Consider the following 18,938-nt stretch of genomic DNA (forward strand, 5'->3'; position numbering starts at 1 on the left):
GACCCCACCCTCTGCTTAGTGTTAAGCATGTGGCTGGGAAAGCAACATGGGTAGTCAACCATGAAGAGCTGTGCAATGTGTGACATATGTGGGACCTGGGTATGCAGGAAAGGCTCCTGTAGGCTGCAGTGATACCCAGCCCCACCTCTTGCAGCCTCTCTGGAGTCTGAGTTTCCCGGGACCACACTTTTTTTCAGTTGGCACACACTTTGGCTACCCACTGTTCAGTAGATCCTTTTCTGAAATTCAGGGTTTTGCTTGGTTTGGGTTTCTCTCTCTCTCTAGATCTGGGAAGGGCAGTAACTTCTTAGGTTTGAGAAGGTGCACATCTTCATGTTGAATGTTAACTACTGTGGGACGTGCTTTTTTCTGACTTAGCACCTTGATCTCATTAAGGGTTTCCCCAGGAAATGCTAAGATACTATCTCTCCTCTCTTCTTAATCCCTATCTTTCTCTTAATCCAATGAACGTCGCTATTGGAACAAACACATCCTGCTGTGGATATTTACAATATCAAGTTCAAAGCCTGATCCATCCTTCGGTTAAAAAAAAAAAAACCAAAACATTAACATTTTAACCTCTTTTAAAATAAGCATTTTTAATATTCGCGTTATTAAAATAGAAACAGCTTTCATTTTCATAGCAAAAGCAGTCATTTGGGCTCTAGTAAGATACAGGTGCTAGCTCTGGGAGGTTTTGACCCAACCCTCAGCTGACTAGCAGACACTCCAAGGCTCTGGGCTCCCACCGTAGCACAAGTCTCCCCACTGAGCACTCAAAGGCACTCTTGTCAAGTCACAAGTTCATGGAATCATTTGCAGGGGACGGCAAAGGACTGTGGGTGTGGGGACGGTCTCAGTGACCATTCTTCCTTGGTTCCTGAGATACTGTAATGTAGGTTGTGCTCTGAGGATTCATGGGCTGGCAGCTGTTCTCAGGAGAGGGAAGATGCTGGCGAAGGCCACTGCCTTGGTCCAGAGATGCAACCTAAGCTGAGGCCTGTTTGGACCTTAGCAAAAGTTGCTGTTGTTTCCCGATTCTCTGCCCCCTTTCCTGACAGACTCACGATATAGTCCAGGCTGAATTTGAATTCACTATGCAGCCTTTAAGGCCTCAATAGCCCTCCAGCCTGATGATATCAGGGATGCAGACTTGTGCCTCCACTCACTAATCTACGAACCCTGTCTACCAGCTGGGTCCGTCCACACCTGAGCAAGACCACGAAAGGCCCTACAGGACCACACAGGACCTTCCCACGGGCTCTCTCTATTCCCATCTGTCAATGTTTGAGGTCCCTTTGGCATCATTATTGTGACTACCTTCCACTCAAGCAAGAAGAAGGAGAAGAGGCCCTTTGTGTTAGCCAGACTGCCAGCCAGAAGGGAAACTGGAGAAGAGTTGCCACGAACCTCTACACGCACACCTCTCTCAGCTCCAATGCAGCCCTGCTCTCAGTAGGATGCATAAAGCACGATGGCCCTCCGAAGATGGCAGGGCCCTGGTAGGAAGATAGAGCCGCCCAACTGATAGGGCCTGAAAGACCTCAAAGAACCTCCAGGATTCTCCCCAAGAGAGAAACCAAGAGGCCCAGAGGGAAGTGATACCAAGCTAATGGAATAGTGGGACGCCAGAGCATCTGTGGTTCCCAGCCCCCTCTCCTCCTCCTCCATCCAAGCAGGGGAGGCTGTTACACCGTAGCTCGGAGGAGCCTCCCGCATACGGAAGGGAGAAGCCAAGGGACTCAGGCCCTAAGTCCTTGCACCTGCAGCTTGTCACTACCTCTATGCTGTCAGAAATGCAATCTCTGGACCCGCCTAGACCTACACGCTCAGCACCTGCCCCCCCCATCCGTATACTTGGGCCCCTTGTGTGCCCGTGGAAACTGACATCCATGGAGGTAACTGCACGGGACTAATCTTAGTGTGGAGACTGAGAACATTCCTTGGTGGAAACTTCTAGAAGCCTGTGGCACAGATGCCAAGACAGGTCGACCCTTTCCCACCTGGGCAGAGCAGACAAACAGTTCAGATTCAGGGGAACCACACGGCCAGGCTACCCCTCAAAGTAAGAGGAGGTACGCACACGCCTGTGGCCTGGCACCTACTTGCCCCTCACTCTTGGTCGGCCAGGCCATCGGCAGGACTCCAGCCGTGAACCTTAAAAGATCAGTTTGGGAAGATAGCTGTATTCCCCTCCGGCTAGGTCGTGGGTAGGTAAGCTGGTGCCTTTGGCTCTAGCCCAGCTCACAGACCTACAAGGCCTGGGCAGTGGTGTCCAGGGCCACTTATCCGGCTCAGCGGCAGTATTCCCGCTCGATGCTCGCCATGAGCTCCTCTTCCGAGTAATCATAGGAGATGGCCGACTGCCCCTCGGGTCTCTTGGGGCTGCTGCCTGGGGCTCTGTGGGTGAGGAATACAGACATAGGTGGATATTGCCTTCAAACTCCCATCTCCTCTAGCAGCCACAGTGGTCTCTAAGTGGTCCATCCTCACATCCAAACCAAAACCCTCTGCTCTGGAAACACCCGAATCTCTTTCCTACTGGACACATAGCCATGACCTTCTTCACTCGTATCTACCGTCACCCTCCCACTTTATCCACCAAGACCTGCGATGAGGCTGACGCAGGGCAAGTCCGATGCCCAGGCCCATCTGAGGTTCCTAGCTGACCCTCCGAGAACAGCGTCCAGGGCTCTGTATACTTCTCCCAAAACACAGAGTGAGAGACCTGGGTAAGCGGCTTGACCTTCAGAGATCCGACTGCTGCCGAAGCATTTGCCTTTCCTACCTTGCCTGCAGGGCAAAGGGGAACATCCAATGCTTTGGAGGAGGGCAGATCTCAGCTGGCTTTGGTGCACCGTAGCTGGATGACCCCAGAATAGTCATGACCCTTGCTGTCTCCATCAATAAGGAGGAAGGACTGCATCCCAAGACAGACCAGAGGAGGGCTAAGGTGCTGCTTGTGTCTGAGAGATGGGGACTTAGGAGGGTCTGAGCAGTTTGTAACCTTGCAAGCCTGGAGTAGTGGTAATGGCTGCCCTTCCTGACTGATCCTCTGGAGTCCCCACTGACTTCTGGCAGAGAGAAAAGAACACAAGGGCCCACCATGCCCTCAGAACAAGCCAGAGAGCTGTGCAGGAAGTTGGCTTTCCTGCCATTCTGGAGACCTTCAACAGGAACTAGCCCTTCTAGGCTTACCGCTGCCAGCTGCTGGCACTAGTTGATGTAAAAGCTGAAACAGTGAAAGCTGAAGCAGTTGGCGTCCAAGGTCGTGGTGAAGGGGCTAAGACTCCTCACACTATCCCTCTCCCACTGTGTATGCTGATAGCCCTGCAGGTGGACAGATATCCAGAGAGGAAGGGGCAGGAGGCACGGACCAGCAGAGGAGTCTGACGGAGCAGCGCTGGGTCCCATGTATTCTAAGGACTAGAAGCACTGACATTCTTCTGTGTGCGTGTGCGTGTGCGTGTGCGTGTGCGTGTGTGTGTGTGTGTGTGTGCATATGTATACAAGGGCTTGTACCGTGGCACACAATAGAGGTTGAAGGACGGTGTGCAGATGTTGGTTTCTCCCTCTCTACCATGGAGTCTGGAGACTAGACTTAGGTTGTCAGACTTGGTGGCAAGTGCCCTTTACCTATGGAGCCATCTTGCTGCCTCTCACATTTTATTTCCATACTGGGCAGTGAATCCATAGCGTTGCACATGGCATGGCACTGTGTTCCCAGCCCCTGAGGAGTTTTAAAGGCAAAGAGTCCAGGACTCTGGGATACTACTTGCAGGGTTTGGGGTGGGTTTGGTTGTTTTTATTGTTTATTTGTTTGTTTACTTATTTGTTTTAGTCAGTGTTTCACTGTGTCGCCTTGGGTAGCCTGGAACTTGTTGTATAGACCAGGCTGGCCTGGAACTCTTGCCTCTGCTTCAGCCTCTGTGTCCTAAGTGCTGGGATTAGAGGCTGAGCCGCCAGCCTGGCAGCATTACGTGTGAAGCTTGCAGGAGTGTTAAGTGATTTTTCTTGACCGTTTTGGAGCAGCGGTGAAGTCCTTATGGCAAAGGGCAGTCTTTACAGATAAAAACTGAACACAACAGGACACCCATGTATATCTGAACAAACCTGAACGGTCCAAAATGGCCACAGAGAAGCCAGACCATGAGGAAGGGAGGGACGGAGGGACGGAGAGACAGAAGGACAGAGGGACGGAGGGAATGGAGGGTCGGAGGGACAGAGGGATGGAGGGAGCGAGCAAGTAAGCCAGGAAACCAGGAAGCTAGGTCAGGTCAGGAGGAAGCTCAGAGCTGTGTGAGGACTAGGCTTGGAAGTCACCCTTCACACCCCTTGAGTGCACAGCTATACGTGTTGAGAGCCTCACTGGCCTGTGGGACAGGGGACTGGACGGCTTTAGGTGGATGGAAGGGAAGCACTTCAGGCTCGTGGAGGCCATGGACCTCCTCCTCATACTTACTCAGAGGCACAGCTGTCTTCAGGGTTGCCCGTAACCTTCTTTTCTGGGGACACCTTGAGCAGGAAGACAGGAAAAAGCATCAAAAACGTGTCACCAGTCTACTGGATTAACACTCTGGCTTTATGGAAGAGACAACAGATGTTTAAACCGGAGTCTGTAAACATCAGAATGGCAAAGCTTCCCTCGGACTCTGGAGCCCCAGTTACCCATTTTGCAGTCAAGAAAACTGAGGCTGAGGGAGAGACTTATAAAACTCATAAATGAATGAGTGAATGAATGAATAAATAAATAAATAAATAAATAAATAAATAAATAAATAAATAAATGAAACAGCAGCACTCAGATCCCTTGCCTCCCAACTACTGCCACGTAAGGGTTCATTCTGTCTCACCTCCGGATATCAGTGTCCCATTGGGCCTAGCATGAGACCATCCTATCTCCATCTCTAGGAACCAGATCACCCAGCCTCAAGAGCCTTGTACCCTCCCTTTCAGCAAGTCTGCACTACGTCCACGCTTAACCTGGGCACACACTGTAATCCCAGCATGTGGGATGCCAAAGAAGGAGGAATGCTTAAGGAATATTTAAGACCAGCCTAGGCTTAGGAGTGAGAACTTGTCTCAAAACACATATGTGGAGCTGGAGAGATGGCTCAGCGGTTAAGAGCACTGACTGCTCTTCCAGAGGTCATGAGTTCAATTCCCAGCCACATGGTGGCTCACAGCCATCTGTAGTGGGATCTGATGCCCTCTTCTGGTGTGTCTGAAGACAGCTGCAGTGTACTCATATACATAAAATAAATAAATCCTTAAATATGTATATATGTTTACTTAAACAACTAAAACAACTACAGTTTTTTTAAAATTTATTTATTTATTATAATATATGAGTATACTGTAGCTGTCTTCAGAAGAGGGCATCAGCTCTCATTACAGATGGTTGTGAGCCACCATGTGGTTGCTGGGATTTGAACTCAGGACTTCTGGATGAGCAGTCAGTGCTCTTAACCGCTGAGCCATCTCTCCAGCAGCCCCCCCCCTTTTTTTAAAAAGTACAATTTTTTAAAAATAACTGTGAGCAATATGTTCATTGCTTATAGGTTAACCTAGCCTGAAGCACTTTGTTACAGCGGCTTGAAGGATCAGTGATGCAAAGATAAAGGGTTTAAAACAAAACAAGGCAACCTAAAAAAAAAACCCTCTAGAACAAAAGGCTCAGGTGAAAACAGGTCACCTAGGGTCAAGAAGGAGGCTGCTCTGCGAGGTGGCAGCCTGGAGGCCATAGTCAGAACGCTCCAGGAATGCAGGAGAGAGGTTTTGAATTTGCAATTCTAATTCTAGAATCCATCAGAATAAACAAACAAGCAAACAAATTCAAACATGCAGTTTATCAACCCTTACTCTTTCTGGTGAAAGTGTGTGTGTGTGTGTGTGTGTGTGTGTGTGTGTGTGTGTGTGCATCCATGTGCACATGTATGTATAGGACAGGTCTACTTCTATCACTGTCTACTTTCCTGTTGTTTGGTTTTGGTTTTTAGCCAGAGTCTCTCACTAAACCCAGAGCTCAAATACTGGCTAACTGGCTGAGCAGTGGGCTCCAGGGACACCCCACTCCCATCTCAATCCCCAGAACACTTAGAGTTCTAGGTGCAACCCGACACATCCAGATATTATATGGGGATCTGAACTCAGGCCCTCGTACCTGCATGCAGGCACTCTGCTCACTGACTCTTCTCCTCAGACCCAGGGGAGAGTTTTAAGGCTGTTCTGTTTGTTTCATTTTTAAATCTAGAGAGAGGTTGGTGCAGACATTACTCAGTAGTCTCGATGGCTAATCTTCATTGTCAACCTGACTACATCGGAGTGAAGGACAATCCAGAGATAAAGGGCGCGCCTGTGAGATTGTTTTCCCTGGTTTGAAGTGTGTGAATCCACTTCTGGTCCAGTCCTTTGAGGTAGGAGGACACGCTGCCTTTGAACCAGAACTTGAGGCAAGAAGACAAGCCTTCTTGTCGTTGTCTGGGGTTTTTTGTTGTTTGTTTTCCCAACAGGTTTCTTTGTATAGGCATGGCTGTCCTAAAACTAGTTCTGTAGACCAGGAAAGACATACATCTAATCTAGGACACACCTTTTCTGCTGGAAGCCTATATAAGGACATGGAAAAACAAACAAACAAAGAAAACGGAAGCTTTCTTTCTTTGCCTTCTTGCTCTCCCCTTGCTAGCAAGTCCACTCCTTCACTGGCACCACAGCCTACTTCTTTGGAATTCCGGTGTCTACTGAAGACCAGCTGAGACATCCAGCCTTGTAGACTGAGCAACTTTTCATCTGTAACCCCCACAGTTGGATTACTTGTACCATAGACTGACTGTAAGTGACTCTAATAGACCATATACATAAATTCTATAAGTTCCACTTTCTCTAGAGAAGGCTGACTAATATGAGTTAAGACTAAGAGTGTTCACTGCTCCTACAGAGTACCCGGGTTACCACACTCATGTGTCAGCTTGGAGCTACCTGGAACTCCAGCCCTAAGGGATTCAATGCTGCCTTCTGGCTTCCACGGGCACCTCCATGCCTGTGTTGCATATAAACACACACAAACACATACACATACAAATAAGTAAATAATGTTTTTAAAGTCTAGCTGAGGATAATGGCATATACCGGTAATCCTAGCACTCAGGAAGCTGAGGCAGGGGGATAAGGAGTTCAAAGCCATTCGCAGCTGCAAAAGGAATTTGGGGCCAGCCTGGGCTACATAAGATCCTGTCTCAAATACCAAAGGAAACAAAACACCCAGAAAACAAACCACTTTACCCGTGGTAAAAAATACACATTCCCTGCATTTTTTTTTCTAGTTCAATTACTTCCAAGCGTGCATTCCCATGTCAATAAAGCACGTCCACACCGTTACACACCACGGCTCTATTCTGCTGAACTGAAAGTTCACTAAACACTAACTCCTCACAGCCTCTCCCAGCCCTTGGTAACCACCATGGCTGGTGTTTCCCATCTTTGAATTTGCCTGGTCTGAGTACCCACAAGTAGACACTCCTATGAATCTGCCCTCTGTCCTTCGTGACGGGTACATGGAGCGACGTCTGACAGAACTTCTAAGGAGAGAAACCCATCCTGTCGCATGGATGGTACCCATGCGGCTTCTCCATCCACCTGCAGATAGACATGGGGCTGCTTCCAGCCATGTTTGAGCTGTGGTGGTAATGCTGCTATGAACAAGCTGTGCCCAATCTCTTTGGACAACATTTTCCATCCTTCCGGGTGTATGTGAAGCTTCCTTCTCATGTCTACACCAATCTGTCTCCCTACAGCTTTCCGTAGCTGCCCGTCCTGCTGCAGCTGGTTTGATTGTTTGGATGAAGGCCTCTTACTCGGACACCTATCTCTTCAGTTCAGCTTCCGTTGGAGCCAGCTCTGCTGTCCCCTGCTTGGCTGCTTCTCCTGTCGTTAGGACTGAAGGTTTGTCATGGTTTCTGACCAGGCAGATGACAAGGTGGAATCCAGCACCAACATCAACCCCTGGACCTGCTGCTGCTCAGAGGAACAGCACTTGATGGTAACAGGAATCCCTACCTTCCCTGCAGACAGCCAGGGTGACAAAACCCTGTTGCCCTGTGAACTGCGCTCAGAGAAGTGGGATCAGAAGAGCCATGTCCTGGCTCTTTCCCAATGGCTCCAACTTGTCCCATCCGTCCACTTCTCACCTCTGTTTCTCTTTGGGGCCCGTATTTTGACACATGGCACTTTCTCCAGCCAATTTGTTTTAGCCTTGAACGTGACCACCACAGGTGGGAAATACATCAGCTCCCTCCTGGAACATCCAGCCTTGCCCAAGCCAAGGAAGAACTTGAAGGAAAGATGGCGACAGAGACATGAAGCCTCCTGCTCCAGCCCACTGGAAGCCTGCTACCAGCTGCTCACACTTACATCTGGACCAACAGAGCATGTGCTAGGGTTGTGGGAACCGTGCTGAGCTTAAAGTGTGTATGTGCTTGTGAGTGTGTGCCCTGGGGTAGGAGAAGGCATAGCTCCCCTCGCCATCCAAGGAAGACTTTAGACAAACAAAGCCCAGCTATGCAAAGAAACAGAGAACCCACCCCAGGAGGTGAGAAGCTGGCAGCTCTTCAGGTCTCCTGGACTCTTACAAGTAAGTGTGTGCATGTGGACATATATATGTGTGTGTGTGTGTGTGTGTGTGTGTGTGTGTGTGTGTGTGTGTAAGTGTACACTTGTACACACACACACATGCATCTGTATGTAAAGTTTCAAAGGTTATTTATTTATTTTTTAGAAATATACTGCCTACTTTACTTACCAGAATATATCCTGCATCTTCTATAGAATGTTCTCCCCTTAATTGATCAGCTTTGTATGTATTGTGTATACATGTGCACAGGTGTGGTATATGTACAATGGACATAAGACACTGTGGGTGGTTAAAGCACAGCTTCGTACAGTCTTCATAAATGTGTAGATATGCATCCACACCCATGAGCGTAAGCAAGCTCACAGCCCCTACACACACACACCTCACATACACATACACACACACACATACACACACACACCACACACACACCACACACACACCACACACACACACCACACACACATACACACACACACCACACACACACACACCACACACACACACCACACACACACACACACCACACACACACCACACACACACACCACACACACATACACACACACACCACACACACACACACCACACACACACCACACACACACACACCACACACACACACCACACACACACTACACACAACACACACACACAACACACACATACACACACACACCACACACACACACACCACACACACACACACCACACACACACACCACACACACCACACACCACACACATACACACACCACACACACACACACACCACACACGCACACATACACACACACACCACACACACCTTGCACACCACACACACACCACACACACACTACACACAACACACACATACAACACACACACATACACACACACCACACACACACACACCACACACACACACCACACACACACCACACACCACACACATACACACACCACACACACACACACCACACACACACATACACACACACACCACACACACCACACACACCTCGCACACCACACACACACCACACACATACACACACCACACACACACACACACACACAAAGTTCTCATCCCTGCTCCTAGTAACTCCCTTCTTCCCTGCCCCTCCCCCAGGAAGCTCCTAATCTACTCTGCCACTTCAGACAGGTCTCCAGAGGAATGGAAGCCTCAGTATGGACTCCTTACCACCTGGCTTCTTTCTCTTAGCACAGTGACGGTGACGTCCACCCATACTGTCTGATGCACTCCTGTTTATTCCCATGTGTCTGTATGTTGTCTTCTCTACAAATTATCTTTGTCTGAATCCCAGCTTGGTTGGTTTGGTTGATTTTTAATTTTTAAATTAAAAAAATTAATTAACTTTTTTTAAATTGTGCAAACTTGAACACATTACAGACAGAAAAGTATTAAGGGACCTCCAGTACCTAACCTACCAGGGGGCACTTTTCAGGATTTTGCCAGTCAGAGTCTGCTCTTCACCACTAGAGGGCACTGGTCTCCCAGCATAGTGGTCAGTGTTGGTGGCCTCCTGGGAAGTGTTCCTCATGGCTTCACAGAAAGCCCAGTCTTCCATAACCACCACCAGACCCCAACAACAAGCCAAGTGAGAAACGTGAGCTTCCATTCCAGGACCCCACGGAGGGAGCAAGGTTTTCCCACCCCTAGGCACTGTACTTCTAGCTTAAAAATCTTACTCCTGGTATCCTGCTGATACTACAGTCTCCCAGGATCCTGTCCCTAAGATCTGAGAGGAGCATCTGCCTTTCTCTTTTATTTCCATTTTAAAATTGTTTGTATTCAGAACTTACTTTTTTGTGACAGAGACTCATTATGTATCCCTGGCTGGCCTGGAACTCCTTATGTAGACCAGGCTGGCCTCAAACTCATGGAAATCTGCATGCCTCTGCCTCCCAAGTGCTGGGATTACAGGCCAGCACCATCACAGCTGGTTTAGAAAGAAAATGGGAGTGGTTTCTCACTTCTGGGCTTCTGGCAGAACGTGCCATTCTTTTATCAAAGGGTGGGCTCCCACAGTGCCCCCTTTGCTATCTGTCACTACAAGGAGACTTCCTTTGCCTGGGGCTTCTTCTCTCCTTGACTCCTTGGTGCTGTCTTTCCTGTTCCTTCCTCAGAGCCCCCTTGTTGCAACATGGACTCCCTTCCGTGGCCTTCCCAGCACTGTGTGAGTTCTTGGAGTCGGCCATGTGCTTCACTCTTCTTGATGTGCCATGGAGACCCCACTTCAAGCTATTTAGAGGTGTGGTCTTTGCTCTGCCTTGCCTGCGGGCACACTGGTGCTGTCTGGGAGCTCTTTGTTTTGTTGTTGCTGGGAGCCCAGCATCCTTTAGTCCCTCTGGTGCGTCTGCTTCGCAGCTGTGAGTTCCTTTCTTTGCTTCTTCCCTGCAGATTCCATAGCAGTGCAAGCCATGGTCACCCTAAAGTCTCCTTTGCCTGGTGGTAACAGACCCACCCCAGTCCCTCTTGGCTACAGCAAATCTGAAACTTTGCAAAAGTGGTGAACAAGGTCTCATTCAGCCCCAGGAGAAGGTACCACTGTTCCACACTGTTCCACACAGTCTTGTGACGAATCCTCCCCTACACACACACACACACACACACACACACACACACACACACACACACACACACACACTCAGTGGCAGTGTGGCAGTGATGCTCTGTGGTTTCCCTAGGTCACCACTGATTGGGACTTACAAGACAGAGGAGGAAGGTAACAGTTACTACCCAGCACGAAAAGCACTGAATAGATGGTTTGGGAACTGAACCAATTTCTTCTCTAAAAGAGCCCTCCAACATCACCAGGGCCGCCTACTCTGGCACTGAGATAGCCCAGTCTCTCTCTCTCTCTCTCTCTCTCTCTCTCTCTCTCTCTCACACACACACACACACACACACACACACACACACACACACACACCACACCACACCACCACCACCACCATGGCACTGTAACAAACATCTGAAAAGATAAGAGAACACTTCAGTTCCCTGCCCCCACCCTCCATGAATGAAACAATCTTCTCGGCTCCTTTTACCCAGGAAGAGGCCAACTGATTGACAGGGGCTCTGCTGCGTCCTTCAAGCTTACTAAATGGCTCTTAAAACCACCAATTCCAACCCCTAGGTTGACTCAGTTTTCCCCTCCTCTGCAGAATTGAAGTTTCAAGCACCCCGACTAATACCACTGATGTACAAGTTCTAGTAACTCTGGGAAAGGATTTCTGTCTTGAGCACTTCCTGTGGCCATGAGATTAAAAATTAATCCAAAGCAGTAGCAGGAGAGGGGATTGGATCCATGACTTAAAGGCCAGGGATTTGATAGACTGTCTCACATCCCTTAAACTATAGGGGACCATACAGGGGAAATCTGCTTATAAGATGGTTCAAGTAGGACACTTCAAAATAGAATTACACACACATACGAATTCACATAAATAAATTAAAAGAGTTTAAAAGATTATCCCTACCTTTTTTTCTTATAACTCTCAATTTGGCAAAATTAAAATAACAAATCCAACCTCAAAAATTGTCTAAATATGAGCTGGAGAGATGGCTCAGGGGTTAAGAGCACTGGCTGCTCTTCCAGAGGTCCTGAGTTCAAATCCCAGCAACCACACAGTGGCTCACAACCATCTGTAATGGGATCTGATGCCCTCTTCTGGTGTGTCTGAAGACAGCTACAGTGTACTTACATATAATAAGTAAATCTTAAACAAAAAAAATCTTTAAAGAAATTGTCTAAATAGCTAGACATGATGGTACACACCATCATGATGGTACACACCTGTAATCCAGCACTTTTCTGATCTTGTACTCTGTAAATAAGTACAGTTATTATGTCATTAAAAAATAAAATATTTTTAAAATATGGATGAACATGGAAAGAATTAATACAAGACTAATATTAAGTACACATTAATATAGTTTATTAAGATATAAACTAAAACTGTATCTTTTATTTTTACTACTTTCTAATTTACTATTTATTTGTATCTGTATTGGTATGTGTCTGTGTGGGTTTGAGCAAGTTCAGTGCCCTCAGAAACCAGAAGGTAGGGGGCTGGGGATTTAGCTCAGTGGTAGAGCGCTTACCTAGGAAGCACAAGGCCCTGGGTTCGGTCCCCAGCTCCGAAAAAAAGAACCAAAAAAAAAAACAAAAAACAAAACAAAAAAAACAAACAAACAAAAAAAAAAGAAACCAGAAGGTAGCATCAGATCCCCTGGAACAATGGTTCTTAACCTGAGGGTCATGACCCCATTAGGGACCGAATGACCCTTTCACAGGGGTCATCAATTTGTATATCAGAAATTCTGCATATCAAATATTTACATTGCAGTTCGTAACAGTAGCAAAATTACAGTTATGAAGTAGCAATGAAAATAATTTTATGGTTGGGGGTCCACACAACATGAGGCACTGTATTAAAGGGTTGTAGCATTAGGAAGGTTGAGAACCACTACCCTGGAGGAGTCACAGGGAGGTGTGAGCAGCCTTGCATGGATGGCGGGAACTGAACTCAGGTCCTCTGTAAGAGCTGGAAAAACTCAGAACCAGTGAGCCATCCTCTGGCTCTCTAGAACTGTCACAGTATAAGATTGAGGAGAGCCGGCAGGCTGACCACCTCAGCTACCACTCAGGCCCAGATCCAGGGCTTTGAGCTGGCCCACCCCAACATCTACCCCATCTATGAACTGCTGGAGCATGTGAAGGGGCCGGTCCTACAGACCCAAAGCTGCAGGATCTCCATGACACTGGGCAGCAACAGGATATCTGAGAGGAGTCCTGGTGAGGATCCAGGATTGATAATGTAGCAGAAGCAGAGGCCTTGAACCAGACCAGTGACTCATCGCAAAGAAGTGTGGACAAAAGGGTACACTGTGGGATGCACTGTGACACATTACAGCTTCCACAACAAGATGTTTGTTTGGGTTTTGTGGGGGGTGGGGGTTGGGGGAGGTTGCAAGGGCAGAAGAAAGAGAGGTAGAGACAGGGAGATGAGTGGGATTGGGGTACATGATATGACATTCACAAAGAATCAATAAGAAGGGGTTGGGGATTTGGCTCAGTGGTAGAGTGCTCGCCTAGCAAGTGCAAGGCCCTGGGTTCGGTCCCCAGCTCCGAAAAAAAGAATAGGAAAAAAAAAAAAAAGAATCAATAAGAAGCTGGCTTTTTTTTTTTTTTAATCCAGTATAACACTATGTTCAGGATGACGATTCAGGGGTATGAATAATTGGCCTCTAAAGCACTCCAGTCAACAGTGGTTCCAATTTTGTTCCTTGTTTTCTCAGAGTCAGGACCTGGAACATGCTGGGCAAGTCCTTTACTACTGAGCTAGCCCCTTAGTCCCACGTTCAATGAAGTGTTTAAATGAAGGACCTTAAAAGGATTGTCGGGCTGGAGAGATGGCTCAGTGGTTAAGAGCACTGGCTGCTCTTCCAGAGGTCCTGAGTTCAATTCCCAGCAACCACATGGTGGCTCACAACCATCTGTAATGGGATGTGATACTCTCTTCTGGTGTGTCTGAAGACAGCTCTGTGTGTGTGTGTGTGTGTGTGTGTGTGTGTGTGTGTGTGTGTGTGTATACATATATACATATATATATATATTTAAAAGTATTGTCATTTAATCATGATGTTCTTATTAACAAGAAAAAGGGGGGAGCACCTTATCCTAAGGGTTAGAGTGTTATAAATATAAGGAAAAAATTTCATTTTTCCTTCCTAATAAAAGAATAGGAATAGTGTGCTCATGCCTTTGTGCTCGGGGACACATTCTCTCGAACATTCTGAAGGAAGGCCATTTTCTATGGATGATGTTAAATTTGCAGTTCTTTCCTATCTCGGTGGTAAGTTACTAATACAGAGTTCTGTAAGATGCCCAGCCCCTTGGGGAATCAGCTACAGGCACAGGCAAGCTACTTAGCACAGAAGCTTGGACTCCAGGCTCCAGCATGGGCAGTAGCTTTTAAAAGCAGGGGCCTCGGGGTTGGGGATTTAGCTCAGTGGTAGAACGCTTGCCTAGTAAGCGCAAGGCCCTGGGTTCGGTCCCCAGCTCCGAAAAAAAGAAAAGAAAAGAAAAAAGAAAAAAGAAAAAAAAAGCAGGGGCCTCTTTTCCTGACTTTGTCTCCCTGGACCTGAGCACTCTCTTAGGGGACTCATTCATCAGTTTGAGAAACATTCACAGTACGGGAGACACACCTGAGACAACCCCCAACCCCAAAAAAGAGTAGCCACTGCTCTGACTTTCACACTTTTCTTTCCGTTTCTCTAGAGACAGGATTTTTCTGTGTAGCCCTGGCTGTCCTGGAATTCACTCTGTAGACCAGGTTGGCCTCAAACTCACAGAGATCCACCTGCCTCTGCTTCCTGAGTGTTGGCTGGGATTAAAGGCATGCACCACCTTTTCCCTGATCACACTTTATTTCTTGAACCTACCTCCTCACACCTCTCTCTCTGCTACCCCTTAGGTCAAGGGCGTGGTCAGTTGGACATCCAGAGTAAACCCACCCCGAGCTTTCTTCTGTCTGATTTACCCTTCTCCCGCTGTTGAGTAATTTCCTCAACAACACAATAATCTCACCCTCTTCAACTTTCAAATGCCCACTTCATTCTCAATAAAGTCTATAGCCCTGACATAGCAAGACATAGCTGAAGACCTTTCACCCCACAGCCCAGCTAGCCTAACTGTACCCACCATCATGGGCACACAGAGCCTTCTCTTCGCCTCTGCTCCTGTCCTCTGACTATTTCAGACTCAAGTCAATTGCTCCTGCAGACTCTCAGGCTGAGACTTCTCACTTCCCCCTGGTTCCCAAACCTGCGCTCTGGTCACCTGTCTTTGTCCCTGACACCTAATGCAAGCCCCAGTTTCTAGGGGCTGTAGCTGTGGCTGGAACTTCTGTCTCTGTTATATTCTTCCAGGCTGGCACTTCGAAAGATGGAGGGAAAATCCGTTTATTTCCAAACCTTTGGAAGTTTCCCAAGCACTTGAAAATGACGCTGAAAAATTGTTTCCTTGTTATGTCAAAATCTCCCCCAGATCCCTCAACTGTTTATCCAGTGTTACTGTTACATAACTGTAGGCTGATGTAGTCTTAGAGGAATCCCGTTATATAATTCAGTCCTCACCACAGCTCACTTGTCCTGTTATAAACCTCAACTGGGCAATGGGAGGAAGAGATGGGACAGAGAGAAGTGTGTACCCAAGGCTTCCCACCATCCCAGAGGCCTTTCCGTGGTGATGCTCGCCTGGAAGCTGGGCCCAAGAAGACATTCCCCTCCATCCTGCCGGCCTGCAGCAACCTCTGCCTCCAGATACTGTCTTTGGCCTCTTCTTCCAGCCAAGAGCAGCTAAGACCCGTTCTGATTTTTAGCTCTGTAGCAGCAAAGACGTGCCAACCCACCAAAGACATGTTTTTCTAGAACAGCAGGGGTGTTATTACAAGTGTTCAGCATGAGAGGATAAGGGAGCTAAAAGAGTCAACGCATCTTAAAAATAGCTTGTAATATGGGAATTGCCTGGCCAGCCAAGGATCCGGATGTGTCTGCCGCGGCAGGGCGTTTTCCAACCACTGTTTGGCAGGTGGTCCGCCCACTTATCGCCTCCGCCCACCGTATTCCCTGAAGGCCAAAGCTGAGGCCCTTGCTGGTCAATTCCCACCTGGGCTGTAAGGATGCTGCAGCTAGACGACATGCAGCACCACTGGTAAAGTAAGGCAAACCGCGAGCCAGAAGAAAGTTCTAGGTGTTTCTGCCAACTGCTGTTTGTACTTGCTCTTTTAAGATTGTCTCTGTAAGTCACCCCGAAATAGAGACAGTAGTGAGCACCCCCATGCAGGAGTGGGGATAAGGAAGGGGCACAAAGCCCTATAAGGGACTAAGGGTGGGAGGGACCTGGGTGAGCGGGGGACAGAGACGCCGAGGCCTGGATGGGTGCAGAAGGATGAGTGGAGGGACCAGCCCCCCATACTCACCGCGGGTGGGAGCCGGGCGGGGCCTCGTGGGGTCTGCTCCTGGGGTCCCCAGACCTCCGACTCGGCCAGCAACTGGTCCAGCAGGCGCAGGGTCTCCTCCCGGCCACCGGGGGGCGTCGCGGGGCGGGGATCAGGGCCGCACTCCTCCTGCACCGCGGCTGTCTTGGCCTGGTCAGCCGCGCCGCCCTCCAAGGCTGTCTCTCCCGGGCCCGTCTGGCGCCTGTCAGGACTGCGCCGCCGCCTCAGGATTCGGCCGCTCCGGCTACTGCCGCTGCCCATGGCGCGTACGGGACCTGGAGCGCGCAGCCGGGAAGCCGAGCCGGACTGGGGCGGGAGCGCGGCGAGCAGGATGGGGCGAGGGAGCAGCAAGGGGGATTCTGGAGGACTGAGCGGAGGAGAGTGCGATGGAGGGATGGGGGGAGTCACGGGGGATGGGGGCTATGGAAGGTGGGGGAGCGGATGGAGTCACGGGGGACGCGGGGATGAGAGAAACGGAGAGGCAAGGGTGATCTGGGAGGCTGGAGGAGGTAAAAAGCTGCTAGGGAGGCGGGGGACGCTCCTCAGCGAGAGAATTGGAGGATGGGGGAAAGACGTGGAGGAGGTGAAGGACGGGGTGGGGCGGGGGGAGCGCGGGGGAACAGGGAGAACAGAGAAGGTGATCCTGCGGGGAGGAGGGTAAGAGGTATGAGGAGAGGGTGGGAGTGACTCGCCGGGTGGGAAGTTTGAGGTAGGGTGTGTACAGGAGGGAGGTGTAACAGGGTTAGTGTTGTATGGGAAGGAGCCTTAAAGGGTGCAGGGTGGGTAGACCGGTGGAAGGGAAATCGGGGTAGGAGATCTTCTTGGGGAAGTTTGGGCGAGCATGGGTGGGAGTCACGCTTGGGGAAAGGGGAGCAAGACACCGGCTGAAGGACGGAGGAATGCTTGCAGCAGAGCTGGATGCCAGGGGAAGGGGGAAGATCAGGAGTTGGAGAGTAGCGCTGACGGAAAGGAGGTCGTTGGGGCTTCAGGTACAGGTCTGAGAGAGCAGAGGCAGAGAGCCGAGGAGGGGGACAGAAAAGGAGAATCAGAGTTTTGTGTGTGTGCGAGAGAATGTCCAGGGGAGGGGGGAGCTTCAGGGTGGCCAGACTGAGTGAGGGTTGAGAGGCGTGTACCAGGGCCCTAGGCGGGGCACACTGAAGGGGCGTGTCCCTGGACGGAGAAGCTAGGGATGGAGAGAAGACTCTGGAGTGAGCGTGTGAACCTAGGAGGGAAGGCTGCGCAGAAGTCCGGGTAGTTAGACTGTGGAAGACCGGACCCCGGGGGTGGGGGCGGGAGCAGGGTGAATTTAGAGGTTGAAAGACTACCTTCCTCTTCACCCCCGTCTGACCTCGGTTTGGGAGTCCTCTGGCCGGTTCACCGCAGGCTCTGGCTTCCTTTTCTCCAGGTAGAGATCTGGTTACTAAAGCTGTCTCCACTAAGGTTCCTACAGGCCTAGGGCGACCCTGGTTTAGCTAGATTTGTGCTTTATGGTTTCTGGAGGCTTACTGTTGGCTGATTCTTTGCCTGCTTCCCTTCTAGTACTTTCCAAGGCAGGGTGATTTAAATGCCCTGATTTTAGCTTTCTCTGGTTTTGACTTGCCAATAACCCCCTCCTTACTTGCCAACCCACTGTGAAAGTGGAATTTTGGGCTAAATTCTCCCAACAGTGGCATGAAATTTTACTATTTCCATCACCGCAGGAATAGACGTTAAAAACCGATGCCCACGGAAGTGGGATACACACGAGAACACATCTGTGTTGGTGTGTTTGTATTACCAACAGAACTAGAGAAGAACACTTGTTTACACTTCCCCTTCCTTTTTAAAATGAGATTTCTTGGCCATCCAGATGTAGGGGATGGGGCCAAATACATGATTTGATGACATTCAGGTGTTCCAAGTGCACAAATGTGTCTAGGTTAGAGATTACTGACATGAGTTTTCTCTTTATGAAAACAAATCTCATCTTGAAACTCTTCAAGCCACGGGGGAGAAAAAAGTCAGAGGGAACGAATTTTTCTTGAGCAAAGTTCAACTCAGTTTAATCATTTAAAAGAAAACATATTTTACTCCTGCCCAAGTAGAGTCTAGTCATGTGACTCCGAGTTTAAATATAGCCAGAGCTCCTGTGTTCTCTAGAGCAGCCAAGTTTTTCCTCACTACTCTTGACTTCAACTGTTTCCCCCAGACTTGTCTCCGTAGCTATGCCTGCACAGGAGTCGTGCCAAAGCCTGTGTTCTTTCTGAGATCACATATAATGTCAGCCACATTTGGAGTCCTGGCTTCTGTGAGAGTC

General features: G+C 49.0%; 1 protein-coding gene across 1 annotated transcript; it reads right to left on the reverse strand.

Moving 5' to 3' along the window:
- Positions 1-577: 577 nt before the first annotated feature.
- On the reverse strand, positions 578-17,713 carry Cys1 (cystin 1). Its single transcript, NM_001109597.4, is given in 3 exon segments — positions 578-2,400; positions 4,463-4,515; positions 16,625-17,713. Coding segments are annotated over 3 exon segments (438 nt in total). The 5' UTR covers positions 16,904-17,713; the 3' UTR covers positions 578-2,294.
- Between the last annotated feature and the right edge of the window lie 1,225 nt (positions 17,714-18,938).

The sequence above is a fragment of the Rattus norvegicus genome, chromosome 6 (genome assembly GCF_021556685.1).
Source record: "Rattus norvegicus strain SHRSP/BbbUtx chromosome 6, alternate assembly SHRSP_T2T, whole genome shotgun sequence".
NCBI classification, from domain to species: domain Eukaryota; kingdom Metazoa; phylum Chordata; class Mammalia; order Rodentia; family Muridae; genus Rattus; species Rattus norvegicus.